Genomic DNA, 21,105 nt, shown 5'->3' on the forward strand with positions numbered 1-21,105 from the left:
TCCTGTGGCCGACATGCAGTCGCATATTCAGACAGGGATGGCGGGGAATACGGATCCCTAAATAACATCTGCCATTATTTAATACCTACTACCGAGAACGTGCATGTGTAAGCTTTTTATACATCCAGAATTCGATGTTTATTACCCATGTGGGGTACAATTGCGGGGTAGATCGAGGTCAGGGACGTCAGTGACGAACGGCGGTGCTCAAACCCGATTGAGATGAATATATGCAGGTAAACCCATTATGGCTGTTTGGATTTTCTGTGTGTTTTTCTTCTGGCTGTTGTCATCAAGGCCACTGCACGTCATGGCTGTAGTCACATGGGGTACCACGCCTCGCCGTCCAAACACGGATAGTTCTTTGTCAAGACGTCAGTAAAATACATGAAATTTAAAACAATCAAAGTCGAATACAGTTATCTCTTAGCATTGACTTTTACTATGTGATTCCATGTAAGCCGTGCTTGTCTTGTGTGAAGGGAACCGTGAAAGTATGAGAGGGATTTTATGCATGCACATATACCATGTCCGTGAAAGTTAAATTTATCAATACATGTACTGTTTTGATAGCGAAAGACATTCGACTTCATGCGTTCCCTGGAGATTTAAGAGATTCACCGAGGTAGGGGACAGAGATAGCTGACATGTTTGCAAAAGGTTTTCAAAAAGGTGTGCCAAGATAAGGTGGGAATGAGCGTGTTACCTACAACAGCTGTAACTACCTATCGCCCCCAGTCCAACAACACCATGGCCATGACTACACTGTATGTCCTGCTGGGGATTGTCGTTCTGGGGACGGAAGGTAGGAGGCACGTTTCTGTCAAATAACCAGTTCGCTCTCAGTTCGGAATCTGTGAATTTGGAAACCTATAGAGGGGTAAATGTTAGGGATGCCTTTTTGTTTGCAAACGGCCGGGTACAGCCAGTAACCTTTGCAGATCGTAAGAGGGAACTTAATAGGTCCGTTGGTAAGGCTAGGGGACAAATAACTTTGCTTTGACACTATCGGATCAGACGGTAGGCATTTTAAGTCTTATTAAACCTTTTTCTCCGAAAAAAAAGATATATGTTTAGACTTCTTCGCAGCCTGTTACATAATTGTACTTCATGGCCTAAATTGTGTCGTTTCTTGTACATGTTCCATTGTGGTATTTAGGTATTGCCCCATATTTAAGAAATTGTTTAACAAAATTTAGATGCGGTAAATTTAAATTTAAACTTAGTTCTGAGACCGGTAGATATAACAGTGTCCCTTATTATTCAAGATTCTGTCCCTTTTGCTTCAAAAATAATCTAAATTTAATTGAAGATGAAATACATGTTTTACTTTATTGTAAAGCCTACTTAGATATAAGGAATAAGTTTCTGGGTAAATATTTGAAACATCCTATTTCACAACACAGTTTTATAAACATAATGACTTCAACAAACATAAATGTTATAAATACTTTGTGCCTATTTTTATATAATGTTGGGAAAATAAGAGATTCTGATGTTTTTATGTAAAACCAGGGATAATCTACAACGTTATATAGTCTCCCTGGTAAAACGCATGTAACTTCTTATCATATTTATGAATGTATTGTGGGCCAGTGGCCTATTACTGAATAAAATGTCTGTCTGTCTGTCTGTTCCATTGTGAGTGTCATCTGCTGAAGTGAGTGACTACGTTTTGTGATCACACCGGGAGGGAGTATTACATCTCGTTAATAACTATAGGCACACGAAGAAGGAGTTACTTCCCTTATACCGTGTACATGCGCCAGACACTAGCGATAGGCAAATGTCTGCGCATGCGTCTTTGCCAAGTGAAAGTTTCAGGTGAATGTCCTTTGCACAGTTGTTTATCAGAAGCATTGAATAGAAATGTACATGTGTAGGGTGCAACGCATTTATGACAAGGACAGGCATTTTATGTTTAATTGTGTTTAATAATTAAATGTTTTTGCAAGTATAACGTTTTACTGTAGCGTGACGCCCGCGTTACAGAAACAATATATCAACACCTGTCATGATGATCATCATCATCTTTATTTCCTCCAAAAGGAGATTATTGTGAAGATATTTACAAATTTGGACAGTAGATGGACATTTACATGTTTTCAAAAAAGAGATGTTAGTAGTTAAGGAGTTGGTTTGATTAGGAATTGCAAACATATTGGAACATGTATAATATCACGGATAAAGTATCGTTCATATGTCTGTGGCATCTGCATAATGCCCCTCACTGTTCATAATTGTGAATTGCAAGCTCTCTTTGGTAGGTGGCCATGATTTTCATTACAAATGATGCACATAGGTCATAGAATAGGTCACTGCAATCAGAGTCAGATATTGCATCACAGGGTCGTCCGATCAGGTGCTGAAGGAGAGACTCGTCGTCAGTGCTACTTAGAGTCACTGTCAATTGAAGTGGGAATCTGTCTGTGATGACTGACCAGAAGTTGTCATAATGGTCCCTCAGATGGTTACATGATAACATCACGTGTCTCAGTAGGTCAGTGTACACAGTGTTGCACAGGTCACATCGTGTGTGGGTTTGTTGTGGAACTGCTACCCACACCGAAGCCAGGTGAGTATATTGTCGGATGTACTCTCTGTTTCTGGCTCGGATCCAAACTGATGCTGGTCCTGGAACGTCATGTAGCATTCTGAATCGTGCATAGTCTGGGTGATTGCTTGTGCGTTCTGTCCATTCAGCGCTGTATTTGGTAGCGATTCTGTGGGTGATTAGTCTCTTCCACTCGTATTTGCTTGGTAGAACGTTGATAGTCAAGTACCGATTCAGAGTGTCCAGCAGGTGGTACTTCTGTAGGACATTGATTATGTGAGGTATGAAGCCTGTCTGTTGATAGTTACGGTTATGAAGATATTGTGGAGGAGCGTCTTTGATAGGTTGTCAGGGAAGAGTGAACACAGTCTATGAAAAAACATAAGTTGATGCTTTGAGATCTCTTCTGTAATAGGCATCCAGTTGACATACTGAGACACATATCTGTTCTTGTCCTTAGTTGGAAGCCTTGTAGAGATTTTGCCATATAGTGCCATGTTGTGGAGAGCTGCCGTATATCCTGCTGAGAGAGCTGTGTCCACAGTTCGCAGCCATACAGCATACAAGGTAGAACAGTTTTACGGACAGTATCTGCGGATATGAGGGGATTAACACCTTTGGGTTTTAAGCCAATCCCCATTAGAGCATGAAAACACGGTTTGGCTTTTCTACAAGCTTCCTTTACAGCATCTTCATGTTTAAGGTTTTGGTTTAATTGTACTCCCAAGTGTTTGGTAGAGGCAGTTGTGGAGACAATATCGCCTGTTAGATGCCACTTAAAGGTTGAGGAGTGACCAGCTTTGGACCCAAACACAATTACGTGGCATTTGGAGGGGTTAAGTTCATACCTCCACTTCTGTGAATACTTCGACACAATACCCAAGAGGGTCTGCAGGGTCTCTGGTGTGATTGCAAGTAAGGTAATGTCATCAGCCAATGTTGGATTTCCAAGTTTAAGATCATTAACATTCACACCACATCTTGATACCTCAAGTTCGTCAAGAAGTTCATCAATGAAAATGAGATATAAGAGAGTGGACAACACACCGCCTTGTCTTACACCTTGGTGTACGGGGAAGAGTCTAGACTGAATGCCATTTACAAAGACTGAACTCTTGAGGTTGGTGTATGCGTTGATAAGGATTTTCCAGGATTGCCCTGTAATGCCAAGTTGATACAGCTTCAGAAACAGGCCGTTGTGCCACACTGTATCAAAAGCTCTTTTATTGTCTAAAAATGCTGTATAAACTTTATTTCCTAATTCAAGATTATGACATATTGATTCCGTTAGGTTGAACTCTGCAGTCATGCATCCGATTCCCACTTTGGTAACCCTGTTGTTGCTGATTTGGAATTGTTGTTGTTTAGCGTGAGCCAGGATGTTAGTCTGTTGTGCAAAAGTTTCTCAAAGAGCTTATAAATGACAGGGAGCAGGGTTATTGGACGATAATTTCCGGGATCGTTCTTTGGTTTGTTGCCCCCCTTGTGGATAGGAATAATTATTCCTGAATTACAACGATTTGGAATAAAACCGAGCTTTAGCATTCCATTGAACAGATTTACTATATATGCTGTTAAAGTTTGTCCACCATAGATGATGTGTTCGTTTTGTACATTGTCATCTCCACGAGCTTTTGACTTCTTGAGGTTCTTAACTATGCTGCTGACTTCACTCCGGGTAACTTGTTCTTTCAGGGCTGCAATGTGCTGAAAAATTCTGATTCTAATAATTGAGAAACCTTTGAATTTGTGGCGTTGTAGAATTCATCATCGAATTCGGGATTTCGTAAGGGGGAGTGTACTGTTTCATAAAAGTCAGCAAAGACATTGCCTATGTCGTCAGAGTCCCAAGTATCTCTGTTGTTATAGGTGAGATAAGCACAAAAGTTGTTTTTCTTTCCTTTTCTTCTGTTTATCAGTTTCCAAAAGCTTTTTTATATCATACTCATATGAGCTTCAAATTCCTGAAGTGAGTTTTCGGTGCATTCTTGAATGGCTTTTCGTTGGGCTTTTCTGAAGTCACGTTTAAGACCTTTATATTTAGAGTAACTCTCGTGTTCTGGCCCTCTTGGACGTCCTTCGTTTATCCATAGACGTCGAGCTTGTTGTTGACGTTTGTGAGCGTCCTTCAGTTCCTGTGACCAGTAAGGTTTTGTGTGGGGATTGAATCTTGATAATGGTAGAGTAGCTGTGCTTGCTTTTGTGATACTTTCCGTGATGTGCTGGTAGAGGTAATCTATATCACTAGCATCAGTGATATCGTCACTGGGGTTTGCCATATGTAATTCCATGCTTAGTGTATCTTGATATTCTTTGAGTATTGTTTCATCACATTTTTTCCATGATGTCATGGGTTTCTGTGGTGTCACATCCGCTTCAGGGTGATAACGTACATGTAGGGAGACAGAGACTGGCAGGTGGTCTGAGACACAGTTGAGATCATCTTCTGGGTGAATCAGAAAGTCTTTCACAATTAGCTGATGTTCCCTTGGCACGAGTACAAGATCTAACATTGATTGAGAAGGGACAAAAGTATATGGTAAGGAGTCAGTATTCTGAAGAATAACTAAGTTATTATTATCGAGGAAGCTTTGTAGCAGGCCGGATCTTCTTTCTGTGAAGCAGTTTCGGCGCTGAAGTGGGATGTTGAAATCGCCAAGGAAAAGCACTATTCCTTTACATTCATAGAAATCATATAGGTCTTGAAGTATGTCAATTTCTTGTTTCAAAACTTCATATCCATAAGAGGAGGTAGGCATGTAGACGCCAAACAGATAAAGTGTTGGCAGGTCTCGAACTTTAATCTCAATCCCAATTATACGAGAGCTGTTGATGGCATCAATATGTTTCACATGTGGGATCAGTGATGACTTAAACAATATGGCAACTCCACCTTTACCACAGGAGGAGTTTGCACATATGTTTCTATCAGATTTCACAAATGATGAGTAACCAGTGTGCATAGTGTCCATAAAGTTGTCTGAGTACTGTAATAATTTGTGGTCTGTTACAAATGCAATGTCTACGTTGTTTTGGTCAACAATTTCACAAAGTGAGAGTGCCGATGACATTATTCCTCTCACATTCCTAGTTAGCAGACTAAGTGTCATAGTCATCGCAGTGATGAGGAGAAGCTGAAGTATGATGAATGTTATTAAAATTGATATGATAGGAAATCTGTTCATGGCTTTCATGTTGGAATAGCCTATGTAGCGGAGACTGAGGCACCTAATAGTCCCAGTCTCTAGAATTCCTGTCGTGAGTTTTCTCCTGCCACTGCTGCTTGCTCATCCATCTGCGACAGTAGACTCCTGTAGGCCAATCCACATCTAGTTCTAATTGCTCTGACTGATGTTTTGGAATAGTGACCTTTGCTGATTGTGAAGCACCTTCAAATTTGCTCTGAATTAGTCTTAGCCCCTTTAACAGTGATATTGTGTTGATGGAGAAAGTTGAGGATGGCAGTTCTTGTGGATCTGTTGGAGATGCCTCCTAGGTAATATCTCACTGTTCTCGTCCTAACAGTTCCTTCGAAAAGATCATTAACATTATCTTCCTGTGGAGTCTCTGTTGGGTTGACCTGTGATTTCTGCAGGATATCAATGTCTCTATTCGGAGATTTTATATGAACAATGCGAGTTTTCTCACTTTCATTATCGTTTGTGAGGCTGATTCTTAAGTTTGTTCTTTGGGTATTCAACTTTTTGGTTGATGTTGATTTTTCGCAATGTATAACATCCGAATCTTGTAAGAAGGTGATGTCATGATCCTCTCCATGCATGCGGACTGTAGGAGATCTACTGCTCTGTTTGTTTGGGATTTCAACAACTGATTTGACTGCAGGTGGTGGCTGATGATTGACGTGTGGGGAGATAACCGCATATAACTGTTCTTCTGCCGTGTGGATCTTCTCTGTCACACCAGTTAAATGCTCGCTGTTAGATTTACAGTTACCTAGCATGAGGCGCACATCTTTTAACTGCTCACAAACAAACTCAACAGCTTGCTTGATCATCATAGTGGAGACTTGCATGTGCTCATTGTGTTCCTTCAACATTTTGACTTCTGATTGGAGCGCTTGCTGGACATTGTGTTGGTATCTTTGATTCTCATTCACATGGTCAAGTCTTTGTTTCATTTCTACAAGGCCTGACATGATGCGTGCTGTTGATAATTGGTCAACAATAGACTGGTGGCGAGCTTGTGTTTGGGGTTGGGTATTGTTGTTTCTGGGTTTTGGTGTACCTTTAAGTAAACATAATCAATTTCTGCATTTTCACCATTTATAAATAAATTCAAGATGTAACAGTCATTGGCGTATTTAGAAACAGCAGTACTTCTCTCCGTATTTCTTCTTATATAGAGTTGACCAGAGGGGCAATGTTTGAAACATTTAGCTCTTGATGATAATGTCTGCCTATAAACTTTAATAACTTCATCAGAGTTGCATGTAAGGCGTAGTAAAGTGTCAATATACAGTTCCTTTGGTAAATGTTGAAGTTCACAATCAAGGTTTTGTACAAGCAATTCATCAGAGTTTGAAAGGATTTCATTGGAACAGTAAGGGTCACTTGCCTGTGTTGTATTTGGCTGAGAGGATCCAGTGTCGTCAATAATATCCACATTTGGGAAAATCACACTGCTTTGAGTTTCAATTGTGGCACTCACATTACTGTTGAAAGGAACAGGTGTTATATGCACAGTCTTTTCACCATTTTCAAGTCTATGAATGACACAATCACTGATTTTCGGAGAGAGCTCTTCTTGCGTGTCTTCACTGTCGGCCATCTTGTCCAAGATATCTTTGATGAGATTAAAACATTACATTCTCGACATTGATTACCTTAGTATGGACTAAGGCAGCTTACGGCTCCTCTGCTACCAGGAATCACTTAGAGCCGCTGGCGATTGTTTTCAGGTTAACCCGAACATTTAAATAAACGCACATCCTATGATTAAAAACGATTGCACTAGATTTCCTCATCTTCATGATGTCATGGTTGATAACAGAGCAGTAAATGTCACTGATTGTGTTAATCAAACAGGAGGAAACATCACAGCTGTCACTGCTATACAATACTTACCATCACTTCCTTGAATAATGGCAGCGTCAACCACCACTTTCTACATCGATAACACCTGCAACCAATACTGTCTACATTGATAACACCTGCACCCAGCACTGTGTAAATAGATAACACCTGCAACCATCACTGTGTAAATTGATAACACCTGCAACCAACACTGTCTACATTGATAACAGCTGCACACAGCACTGTCTACATTGATAACACCGGCAACCATCACTGTCAACATTGATAACACCTGCAACCAACACTGTCAACATCGATAACACCTGCAACCATCATTGTCAACATCGATAACACCTGCACCCAGCACTGTCTACATTGATAACACCTGAATCCAGCACTGACTACATTGATAACACCTGCAACCATCACTGTCAACACCGATAACACCTGCAACCATCACTGTCAACATCGATAACAGCTGCAACCATCACTGTGTACACCAGTAACAGCTACAACCAACGCAGTCACATTGACAACACCTGTCACCATCATCGATAGTAACAGCTACAGCCAGCGCAGTCTACATTGATAACACCTGCAACCACCACTGTGTACACCAGTGAAAGCTACAACCAATGCAGTCTACATTGATAACACCTGCAACCATCACTGTGTAAACCAGTAACAGCTACAACTCACGCAGTCTACATTGATAACACCTGCAACCATCACTGTGTAAACCAGTAAAAGCTACAACCAACACTGTCTACATTGATGATAACATCACTGCACACCATCACTGTCAATGCATCTGATTGATAACAGCTGCAACCATCACTGTGTACATTGATAACACCTGCAACCATCACTGTCTCCATTGATAACAGCTGCAACCATCACTGTGTACACCAGTAACAGCTACAACCAACACTGTCTACATTGACAACAGCTGCAACCATCACTGTGTACACCAGTAACAGCTACAACCAATGGAGTCTACATTGATAACAGCTGCAACCATCACTGTGTACACCAGTAACAACTACAACCAATGCAGTCTACATTGATAACAGCTGCAACCACCACTGTGTACACCAGTAACAGCTACGACCAACGCAGTCTACTTTGATAACACCTGCAACCAACACTGTGTACACCAGTAACAGCTACAACCCACGCAGTCTACATTGATAACAGCTGCAACCATCACTGTGTACACCAGTAACAGCTACAACCAACACTGTCTACATTGATAACAGCTGCAACCATCACTGTGTACACCAGTAACAGCTACAACCAATGCAGTCTACATTGATAACAGCTGCAAACAATACTGTCTACATTGATACTGACATCATACTGTTCCCGGTTGAAAATGCCTAATGTCAAAGTCGGACCATTTCTGATTTGCAACAAACAACTTTGTTTCTATGTACAGGAAAATGCCACGTCAATGTCTAAAATGTAACTACATATTCCCTTATCATTTTAATCTTTATTATTTTCAGGCATTTTGTTTGAGAAAGCATCAGTTTGTTACGATGACTTAGGGTGTTTCTCCCTGGACAATGGCTTTGACAACTCGTTTGGAGAACTTCCGGATTCGCCTGATGACGTGAACGCTACTCTGACCTTGTTCACAAGAAAAAGTAAAGGTCAAGGCCAGATATTAGACTACAAAAACGAGGACACTATCGTAAACAGTTTATTGGACGTTAAAGAGAAAACAAAGATAGTTGTCCATGGATATCTCAGTGAGGCAGATGCTCCTTGGGTGACCAACACCACAAAGTACCTTCTTCTAATTGTAAGTTGTGTTATGTAATCTCACAGTCATTACTGAAACTAAACTTAACATTATACCTCAACTCTACCCAATAATACCTCTTTCCCAAAGTCACAGTTCGTCGAGTTTAACATAAATTTAATCATATTACAAATTTTTAATCTCTTCCTGTCCCATTTCCGTCAGCCATCTTAAAACAGAAACGTCAATAATTACGTAGAATAGCAATATGCGATGCTTTAGACAACTCCATGCCCCCTTTTCTGATGTATGTAATATTTCTTGGAAAGATTTTACCACTTCTATATATATTATTTACCTAAGGACAACTTCAATGTCATCACAGTGGACTGGAGATCAGGTGCTCATAAATTCTACCCCAAATCAGTGGCGAACACCCGACTTGTGGGCGCCATAATTGCAAAGACAGTCGAAATTGCGCGCGACCGGATGGGAGCCAAGATGGCGGACGTGCATCTGATTGGCCACAGCCTGGGGTCTCACATCAGCGGCTACGTCGGGTCACGTATCGAAGGCGTTGGAAGAATTTCAGGTTCGAATTTGATTCATACAGTTTACATTCCTGCAAACACGGTGATGAAACATGTCTTAACCGAAAACGTCCCGGGTGACAAATGCCATAACAGGGCATTCAAATTTTAATATGGACATTCATATCGGTGTCATCTGAGAATAACCGAGTGAAATACTTTCTTTCAATCTGTCATGTGCCATATTAAATCAAAACATCCAAGTAACCTTTCAATGCAATTCGCTCTGTTCCTTTTCCCTCTCATGGTCCGCTGACTTTGTATAGTCTGAACTGGTGGAATCTTCATTGATAACAGCCTGTAATTCCCTCGCTGAGATCGTTATTTAACATGATTTGTCTCCAGGACTGGATCCTGCTGGACCGCTATTTGAAGGAACTGATCCTGCAGTTCGTTTGGACCCGACTGACGCCATCTACGTTGACAACATCCACACCGATGGTCTTCCTCTGTATGATGCAGGTAACATTGATTATGACGAGTTATTGGGTAAAATACAGACTAAGCTGGTTGTAACATGATATGGCTTGGTTCTTTTGACAAGTGACGAACATAACAAATGCATTCAGTCAGCATGTTTAAACTGGTGCAGTAAACAAATGACTTTTCTGAAATATTTTACCCACATGTTAAGGTGTGTATCTAATCATACTACTCTGTACCTGCAGGATTGGGAACATTGTCGGCCTGGGGTCACGTGGACTTCTACCCTAATGGCGGTGGGGACCAACCCGGATGTCCAGCACCGGTCGAGCATGGGCTACTGGACGTTGTAGAATTGAAGTTTAAGGGTGAAAAATCTGCATTTCTGACTTTTTTTAAGCTATGTGAAGGCGGTCTAAGAATAACGATACTGACAATCTAACCATTGAGCTCCTGGGATGACATGCGAACAGTCGGTTCCATTTGTCTGCACCGTAAGTTAACGATTACAATGTTTCGTCAAGTAAATGCCTTCTATTCGGCATGGCATTTTTCGTTTGCTCTCATTTTTTTCTGCATTCAGTTATCAGCATAGTGGTTCCCTATTACATGTAACATCATGCATGTATGTGAATACTTCGTATTGTTGTGTACCTGTGCAGGTGACACCCACCAGTCCTGAACCGGTCACATCGACTTTGCCATTTTACTTCCAGCCATCCCAGTTGCTGTCTCCTGCAACCATCTCCGGTCACATGACTACTATGTTGCCTCCCTTGCTGACGCCAAATGCGACTTCACTGCGCATCCATGCGCGTCATACAAGGACTTCACGGAAGGCTCGTGCAGCTCGTGTGGCTCGGGCACGTGCCCACAGATGGGTTATTTCTCCGATAGGGCCAACAGACAGGGCAAGTTCTACCTCGAGACAGAGAACACATACCCGTTTTGTCGTAAGTGCCTCCTTTCGCCCTGGTGGTGGCGCTACTGGATAGAACGATGACGACGATGATAATTATCAAACATGTAGCATTTGAAAGTCAGGGTTCCCTGACTTTTCCCTGAGAAGTATAGATTTTTTCCCTGACCATTTAAGTGTAAAAACTGGCCTCCTTCCTCCCTTTCAGTCAGTCCTAAGCACCGTGTTAAGATATTTCCTTTACACATATCATAAATACACACAGTATTTGTTAATTTATTACATTAACGAAAACATTGATATTTGTGATGAAGAAAATTTTCCTTGACTCTCCTGCCACAATGTTACATAATACTATTAGATACATTTGACCGTGACCATCAAATATATATTCTTAGGTGAAGTCAGTAATATATCATCTGAAAACTTTGTATTTTATATTAAAGGCTTTTAACAAAGAGCATAAATGTGAAACTAATGATTTCATTGAATTGTTTCATTCAAAGTCAGGAACACATTTCTTCATTATCACAAAATGTTGTAATTATCAACGGCATATTTGGAAAGAATAAACATGCAAGATGTAACTTACATTCAGTACAACCATGACAATCAGATTATGAACACCATTCAAAGACTTTCAATTTTGTGAATAAACAGCAAATGTCAGAACATAGGGCATATTATAAATCTATGCTGTACTTTAACAATGAAACTTATATGGGCATATTTGGCCAAAATGGGCTTTCACAATTTGCAAGAAACCACCATAGCCATCATACTATTTATAATATTTTGGAACGGTATACAAATGAATGGAAAATTATCTGTTAACATAGTTATCTTTAGACGAGGTGGATCTATTGCCTATAAAGAAAAATGTTTTTGAATGGCAAACAATTATCTTTTGTTAATCACTATGCCTATCTCGGACTAGTGTTTTCTATACTAACAAGAGTCATCAGAAGATGACAAAAGCCCCCCGCCCCTACAAATATGAAAGAGCAAATCATCTTACAGTTACTTAAAGTTGAACTTTTTGTAGACAAAGTCCAAAACGTTTCCATGGAAACCAAGCAAAATAGATATGACAAAAATCTGTAAATAGCAAAAGGCACCACTTTAGGTTCTGTTTGATATATCTGCAACGTTTTGTTGAAAAATATTGAACTGTTTTCGAGTTATGCTCCAGAAACAAAAATGATTACGGACGGACGACTATATCCCCCCGTATGACATGCTGGGGGTGGGTGGGGGTTAAAAAGAGTGTTATATATCTGAAATCACATGCCAAATAGGCTCTTATCAAATTTATGTCCGTTTCCCAGAGTTTTGGAATTTTAACCCGGATAATATGTTTCATATTGTTTGATTCACAAATTCAACCGATTGTGCTTCATAGAAGAATATGTCTGTTATGTAACCCATCTGTAGTAGATGAAATTCACATTATGCTGATTTAAGAAAACAATACATGCCAAATAATTATCTGTAAAAATATCCTTCAAGTGACTTTGTTTCCATTCTATCCTCCAGAAATGAAAATGTAATGTGTAATCTAGGGCTTTATGTAAAACATGCTGTTATGCTTAAAAGCAATCTCTGATCTGAACTGTAATTTATTTCATGAAATGTCTGTAACATGTGCTGCATCTTTGACTGTGACTACTACCATACCTGATTAGCGACATTCTGAGTTTTATTTTTCCCTGACCAAACCCCTAAATTTCCCTGACTTAACCCCCAAATTCCCTGACTATTCCCTGACTTTCAGAGAAATGCCAAATTTCCCTGACTTTTCCCTGACCTGTGGGAGCCCTGAAAATCTGCCCACTGACTATATCAATGCTTAATTACCGGATAACAAAGTAGATATTTAGTACATGTGTCTCGTGACTATTAAATCATGGTATTCTTATTTGGATGAACGCTTTACGACTCATGTTCATCATTTGTATGAAATTTGATCAAACTAGTAGGAAGTGATAGTCCCTCTTACTATAACCATACTTACAACATTTACATACTCAGACAATTTGTGTTACATTAACACACCTTCCAGTTTTAATATGTAATTGATATAAAAAAACAACGAAACTGTGGTGTACAGTACCTGTACATCTGTGGTACAGCTCTGTTCCAAAAGTAACTTGTAACAGTATGTCCTACTTTTCCCAGACATACCCCGAAGATAACAAAATATATATCCTTTGTCATAACCAACCATTTTGCCTTTATACGTTTAATCATGCTCTACATATTTACCTTTTGGCAGATTCGCCATAGGCAGCTGCAGCCCTACGAAAATAGTTTTGCAGAATAAAGGAACGTGGTCACATGGCAACCACACCAGTGGATTGCACGAACTCCACGAAGACAGCCTTTCGTATTGCATTTGAATTAAACTTGCTTGGTGGCGTGCCATTTGTTTGTCGTTATGTCATACAATTTATGTCAACATTATGAATATTCATGTATAGTGTCACGTGGACGTGGACGTAGACTTATATATGTAAGCAGGCTGGCGTATAAGCTGATGCTTTGCAACAACTCCTGTGGAAAGATAAAACCTAAGTATACTGTAATGCGAAAATGAAAATTATTACCTCGGCATATCTGAATTTCTTTTTTGACCTTCCTGCTGTGTAGAGAAACGATGCTCGGCGTTGCTTCCTGGTATCGAAAGAGGGGTGCAAGATCCCGATTACAGATAACAGGGAAGTTACATGATGGCCTGCGCGGTTGAGTATCATGACTGGGGTGGAACAACCGACATCAAGAGAAACTGAGGTCAAATTCATAAAGCAGCCAAATGTTTCCTCGCCATTTCTGGTGCCCCCCTACCCCCTATCTCCCGCCTTTCCCACTAATAATGCTGGAGTATTGCTTTCGTGAAGCACAACTCACCCACTTGTAAAGCAGCAAATTAGATCTTGAAATACTGAAATCAATAACATTTATAGCTGGATGTGGTAAGTTGTCACAGCAATCGTATAACGCAATTAAAACTGATGTAATCTGTATTTGTTCTTTTTGCGTTTAGAAACAAATACGTGTCTCACAGTAGTACCAAGCTCTATACTGCAGCTTCAAATGTAGGTGCCCCTTGTGACTTAAGAAGGGAGGGAAAACTTTCCGTCACCACACCCCAACTCATCGTTGACACGTGATGAACACTTTCACCAAAAAAAATCACTTTTATAATTGTTGTTTTGCTACATCCACTTATAGATAATCCACGCAGAGCCATGCAGATGATGTTATTACTCCTGTTCGGACGATAAGCGTGGATTGCAATCAGATATTCAGACAGGGTTGACGGGCAATACTAATCCTAAGATAGCATCCGCCATTATTTATCACCTACAACACAGAATGTGTATGTGTAAGATCAAATAATTGGAATTCTAATGTAGTGAAAGCCATTAAAAATGCAATTGGTATTTGTTGTCTTGGAACGTACAAAAGTTCTATTGAAGATTTGTTCCTGCGATACAGAGGATGTAGGGATAAAAGGCTGTTATTCTGACCAATTTCGAGTTTCAGTCCCAGAGCATTCCTTTCACATGAACGTCGATGATTAAAAGTGAACCTTGACATTTCTCGTAAACATAACTACATTTATGAAACACGGTGTGCACGGGCATTACCTGCACCCAGGCCTTTGAAAAGCACAAGGAATTGTGAAACTCAATCACTTTGAGAAAATGCCACGCTTGACACAAGACGAAAGGAATGGGGCTATCGGTATAATCAGTCAAGGTGCTTCAGATGTGATGATTGCCATGCACTTTAATGTGCGTCCATACACTGTTGGTCGATTCAGACACCTAATGGGGCCAATCTTGGCAACAGGCCATGGCGAGATGTCATTTTTTCAGATGAATCCAGGTTTAACGTATCCTTTCCAAATGGACGTCAACGGATTTATCGACGACGAGGAGAAAGACTTGCGCCAAAATGTGTCCTTGAACATGATCGTTTTGGAGGGGGTGGTGTCATGATTTGGTGTGAATGCTCACCTTATGTGGACAATATCCTTCGTCCGGCTGTACTCACAATGATGGATCAATATGGCGGTCGTAACCATTTTTTGTTTCAGCATGATAATGCACGTCCCCATGCAGCTAGGGTAACAAGGGACTTTTTTTCAGACATGAACCCAATCGAGCATCTGTGGGATGAACTTGGACGGCGAGTTCGAAATCAACTTGTGCCACCAAGGACAGTTGCCTTCAACATCGCTGGCAGACCATCACCCTGCTGTTCCTGAGAAATTTGTGTCTTTCAATGCCCCGGAGACTGCGAGCATGTCTTGCAGCACACGGTGGACACACACGATATTGACTGCAAGTGATCCCTCCTGTTTGATGTCGTTGTTGCGTCACTGATGTTGGTGTTGATTGGACATTTTCCGATGAAATTATCAACAGATATTTACTTAAAACATATCTGCCAGTTGCATTTATATATGATGACATTTGTGTGAGTAAAGAAAGTATGAATGTCAAATTGCGTTTTAATGGCTTTCAGTATATTTGTACCGCCCTCACTTGAAGAGAGATACAGGGTGATTTATTTTCTGGAACATCCCTTGGGAGGTTTCCCTATTTCGCGACTCGTACAGATCCGAGTCAAAGTCGTTTTTTCAGCAACCCATAGTTATGTATGAGGCGACTAAAGGGATAGGACTTTACAGCTGGTTGATGCATATCATCGTATCCATAGATAGTCTTGGTTCGTCTGATGCTGTTTTCCCCATCGTTTGATAGTTCTATATTTGTTTCTCTCGAACAAACCACGCACGCGTCTTCCACTTCAAACATCAGTAATGCTGAGGAATGATTTCACTTCATGATGAATTATATGTTTACGAAGTTTGTTTCAGTTGACATAGTAAAAATCGTAAGGTTTTTGCATTTCCGTTGTGTTCCCATTCAGGCGACTGTTCACATCTTGTCAACCGCTCAACTGGTGAATAGTTTGACCAAGTGTTTGATTATGTGTCAAATGTTCCACACCACTCACTTTCAATGCTTTAAGGTTTATTATAATGAAAACAAAATGATTCTCAAAATATTTCTTAAATATTGCATGAAATAGATATTGTAACAAAAATTCATGTCTAACCTTGGCTTCAAGTACAGAGATAATCAAGCTCTCAGCCATCAAAGTGATTCCAGCCAAGATACCAGCCTCATTCTGCATTTTATTTAGGTGACATACCTTTGTGCAGTCTGCTTCCAAGGTACAGTATCAAGTATAACAGTAACTTCCAGCACAAGTAACCTCAGTCATGTTTACAGTCGCCATCTTGGATATTCTGACGTCACGTTTGTGTATCATGCGACCGTAGGTCACCTATGAAAAGAGCTGTCAATGTTAGCGTCGGTGCAGCAAGTTTGACAAGCAAGGTAGGGTTCCACGGTTACGTCACAACCAATGTCTCATTTGCACATGTAACAGGATATGATGTCAATTGGGACATATCAGATTTTATTGTTATCAGGTGAAGGTGCTTTATGTAATTATAAAATTATGCAAATAAACAGTATAAACTGCTAAACTCCAAAAATATGTTTAAAGCTTTCATTGGTGAAGGGTTATTTAATAAACATTGTGGTTGTTTAAAAATCAGATTTACAAAACTGATAAAAGGTTTTGTTGAGGGTTTGTTAATAAAATTCTATGTGGTTGAGGTGCATCTGAATTATGCCCCTTTGTGGAATATTTGCATCACTAAGAAAGTGAGGTGGTTCATTCTGGCCTCAATTTCATATTGTGTGTAATGTGACCAGAGATTAAGTCTCTGATTGGGTAGAAGTTTTTTTAGGCATATTAAATACCCTGAGTGTCCAAGCACATGGCACTTAGTATCCAGCATTGCACAGCAGCAGCAGCAGCAGCAGCAGCAGCAGCAGCAGCAGCAGCAGCACTGTTACTTGCCACAGAAGGTTAGTTTCATTAATACTTGTTTTGTTTAATACATTAAAGTTAGAGGTTGTTATTTATATTATGGTTGAGTAAAACTTTTAAAATACTACAAATAAATAATTAGCAAATTATTTCTAGCATAACATGTAACTGTAGTGTATGCACTTGTGTATGCCTTGGCAATTTTGTGAAATTGGCAAATGTTGTTTGCAGGTGCCAAAAAGGGGTAGAATTGTAAATTCCATTCCATTCCATAGATGGGTAAGGTGTATTTTCCTCAGTACATTGTGTGAATGTTTTGAATGTGATGTGTGTGTGTATTTGCGTAACGTGAATATTTTAATTTAAATAATGCAACCAATAAAATGTTACCCTATTTGTTATATAGAATATTCTCATAGAATGATTGTTTGCTGTCCATTGGATTCTTTGCCAAATGTTTCAGGGTGATGTTTTGTGGACTGACTACCCTACGGAATTAAATGTCCTCCCCTATACCAGCGGCTTTGTTATTTTAAAGAGCTGGTCACACACATAATAAGACATTTTTATTGTATAACTTTTAATTAACAAGGCTATTATTAACACTTGGTCAGCTCTCTAAGTATCTAGTTGTGGATAAGTGATTTTTAGGGGCTTATTTTCAACTTTGTTGACATCCGGATTTCGTCTGACAGTTCCGAGAATGCGACAGTCGATCCGGATTCATTCCGACGGAATATCCCCGGATCGTTTGATTCAAATGTACAGAGTACAGATACAGTTATCAATCACAGTCACAGTTATCACGTGACAAGTCGCAGGTGATTTATCGTCAGTACGAACTATTACAGTTCACAGTGTATTTAATGCGTTTACAGTCGCTGATTGTTATCGCTATCCAAAGTCATTCCGACCTGCTATGTACATTATCAAGTTACAGTCTCTGCTAAGGGTTTTCTTCCACAGGGGTTATTGGAATCGTCTAAAGCCGAGACATACGTACTTCACTGTAAGTTATGATTAGGGTTTGGCTTCCTTCTTACGTGTACAACAATTTTGACAGCTGTAGGAGGTGTGGCCTCCTTTGCATTCACTCCGGGTCACGTGACTTCCGGAATGTATTGTTTACATTATCTGGATCCAGTTCCGGTTGCTGCAAGTTCGTACACTTTCAAGTTTCGAAGGTTATTGTACAGTTTATTCGTTTTAACAGCCCAGGGTTCTCAATCGACATTGGGATACAGTACTGCAAGACTACGACACGGGGACACAGGATGGCGAGCAAGGTATCCAGTCACAGTCAAGATGGCAGTCGGTATCGTGTCGAGAACTTGTATTTTCAGTTCGGTGCTTCATAAATAAACTCGTTATTGGAACTTTATCTACTTGTTGTGTGATCCTTCTGCATTTCGCCAGTTTCGACATCCACTATCTGTTAAGTCCTGGTGATATATTTTCACTAAACCTCATCTCCGAGCTCTGGTATTTATTTTGTGACTGGTGGCAGCATCCATTTTCTTTTTGTAGTTTGTCTACTAGTACTTACCGACTAGTCCTTGGCCGTTCCGTTACAATATCTTTCAGTTTAACCTTTGGTTGTCGTAGAATGCAGCAGGCCTGTGCTGCGTGAAAATTCCAGGAATCAGATGTTGTTCTTCATGGGTAGGAATATGACAAAATGTTACTTCCCCACTTTATAACAGTGAATGTAGGTGTTTCGTTTCAGCTGTTCATGTTAACTAACAAATGCACGTGACCTGAAAATGTTTCACTCGTAAACTGCTATCTCCCTACATAAACGTGTATTTTACGTCCGTTTCAGATATTCCTGGTCTTGCCACCTTTGAGCAGGCGAGTGAGTGAGTGAGTGAGCATGTTTTCAGGCCGCTCCTGGCAGCTTATCCCAGCTATATCTTGGCGGCGATCCGTCACCATCGGTGACCAAGCGAACTTTCCTTACCATCTAACATTCAAACATGATGACTTTGCCATTGACATTCGCCTTCGGTCATTCTTAAAGAGTGGCGGTGGGAGTTTAATAGCTCTAATTAGAATGCATTATGATCGCAGTTTTGTGAACAATACTTCCGTAGCTGCTATACAATACAATGACAGTTTCCTTCGCATACTCTCCTCGACAAGCGCTGGACTGGTAGAGGTCCCATGACAAACCTCGTGAATGGCTCTTACAACGGGAACACGGTGACCTATGCTGTGATCAGAGTGACTATATATGACAGGCGCTGTCCAAAGATGTGCTCGCTTAATGGACATGCATGTCACGTGTGTGGTGTGATGCCAGTAGTGACACGGTGTTCGCTTCCCTCAATCCTTGGGGAAGCAGTAGCCTGAGGTACGATGTAACCACACAGAAGAGTGACCTTGTCACAAGTTACCAACATGGCTGCAGATGTGTACTGCGCACGTTCTCTGGATGTGACAGAATCGGCCTGACAATTATCGAATATGAATCACAGACATCCTGATTGATATCATGAGTAACCTCGCTCCCCCGTAATTAATTACCGACCTTGGCCACGCGATCTTGGCCAACATCTTTCAGTCCACACGATCTATTCATCGGTATTGATGAACAAATATGAGTTGACAGGAAGTATTTTCGGACGTGCAGTTCCATGTGTAGTAGATCAACGTACAGACGGAAGGACACGTGGGCCATTACAGTAAGGGGAAAGTTTCATATGTGAACACGATCTGGGCAAACAGATAATGTAACTGATATAGATGTCCCGGTAACCTATGACCTCAAACTCATTGTGTCGAGGAAGTTTATTTTGGTTCGCATTCCGGACGCGGCTGTGAAATCGTCCCTTTTAATTATATCCACGAAACAGCGTGACATTGTGTTGCCATTGAGAGGACTGAGTGAGTATGGTTTTACGACGCATTCAGCAATATCCCAGCAATATCACGGCGGGGGAACACCAGAAATGGGCTTCACACATTGCACCCATGTGGGGGAATCGAACCCGGGTCTCAAGCGTGGCGAACGAACGCTCTAACCACATGGCTGCCCAACCTCCCTGCCAGCACGGGGAACCTTAATAATTATGGCCCGCCTTGGTTTGTTTTGTTATATAATGGAACAGCTATCTAATAACAATGTACCGACAATGTCTATACCATTTCTAGGTAGGTTTTACAACAGGGATGTAGGCAATACCTGCATCATGTCAACATATTATCTAATAAAAGAAGAAATCATTCATAATAACAAGACATATTAGTTCTGACACGGTTTCATCACTGACACTTTACATTTTGAATACAACCGTTATCACGGGGGGCACGCAACTCATGAATGGGAATTAGGCCTGCTTGAAACACGACATCATCCCGTTTTAGATCACGGGACATTTATCTTTGCGATGACATGTAAGTCATATGATAAGTGAGACTCTTGGTGATCCATCCTAGTTTTATCAAGACATAAATAGAACATTGTGTTTATATCTCAGTGTTACCAAAACCGATATTTAGCTATCTCGGTCGTCACTACGCTGAAACTGAAGGGGCCAGGTAACACAAACCAGGTCACTACACTGAAACTGAAGGGACCAGGTAACACAAACTGACGTCACTACGCTGAAACTGAAGGGACCAGGTGACACAAACTGACGTCACTACAGGTACTTGTCAAATATAGATTGCCAGCATCATATATATATATATTCCACATCAATGTGTTTAGTTAAACTGTAATAGAAAAGTCTGTTTTCTATTAAATATGTTACAAACGGGAAAATTTCAGTATATTTCAACGTGCACACTAGGATAAAATCAATTTACTGATTAACCAGTCTAAGTAAACTTAGCCTCAGTATTATTCGTTACACTGCTATACTGAGACTAAGTTTACTTAGTGCTGATAAACACATTTACATTGGGATTAAGGGTGAAAA

The 21,105-nt window shown here is 40.4% G+C and overlaps 1 protein-coding gene and 1 long non-coding RNA gene across 2 annotated transcripts; both read left to right on the forward strand.

The window, feature by feature from the left end:
- The first annotated feature begins 701 nt into the window (after positions 1 to 701).
- LOC124265587 (pancreatic triacylglycerol lipase-like) lies at positions 702 to 13,686 on the forward strand. Its single transcript, XM_046700374.1, has 7 exons — positions 702 to 805; positions 9,096 to 9,394; positions 9,698 to 9,926; positions 10,270 to 10,386; positions 10,593 to 10,715; positions 11,064 to 11,300; positions 13,542 to 13,686. Exons 1-7 carry the CDS (start codon positions 751 to 753, stop codon positions 13,550 to 13,552), a joined length of 1,071 nt encoding a protein of 356 aa, XP_046556330.1. The 5' UTR covers positions 702 to 750; the 3' UTR covers positions 13,553 to 13,686.
- A 3,504-nt stretch (positions 13,687 to 17,190) lies between these two features.
- On the forward strand, positions 17,191 to 17,731 carry LOC124265596. The gene is made up of 2 exons (XR_006895490.1): positions 17,191 to 17,220; positions 17,414 to 17,731. It is a non-coding gene; the product is annotated as an uncharacterized LOC124265596 (long non-coding RNA).
- The last annotated feature ends 3,374 nt before the right edge of the window (positions 17,732 to 21,105 follow it).

This window comes from Haliotis rubra, unplaced genomic scaffold (assembly GCF_003918875.1).
Source record: "Haliotis rubra isolate DU_JTF1 unplaced genomic scaffold, ASM391887v1 Scf986, whole genome shotgun sequence".
Classification (NCBI taxonomy): domain Eukaryota; kingdom Metazoa; phylum Mollusca; class Gastropoda; order Lepetellida; family Haliotidae; genus Haliotis; species Haliotis rubra.

Excerpts from the sequence above, each read along its gene's own strand:
- LOC124265587 (XM_046700374.1), top strand. The coding sequence starts at position 751 with ATGGCCATGACTACACTGTATGTCCTGCTGGGGATTGTCGTTCTGGGG. Across the intron at positions 9,395-9,697 it reads CAAAGTACCTTCTTCTAATT|GACAACTTCAATGTCATCAC; the intron begins GTAAGTTGTGTT and ends TATTTACCTAAG. Across the intron at positions 10,716-11,063 it reads TGTAGAATTGAAGTTTAAGG|CCATCCCAGTTGCTGTCTCC; the intron begins GTGAAAAATCTG and ends TTTTACTTCCAG.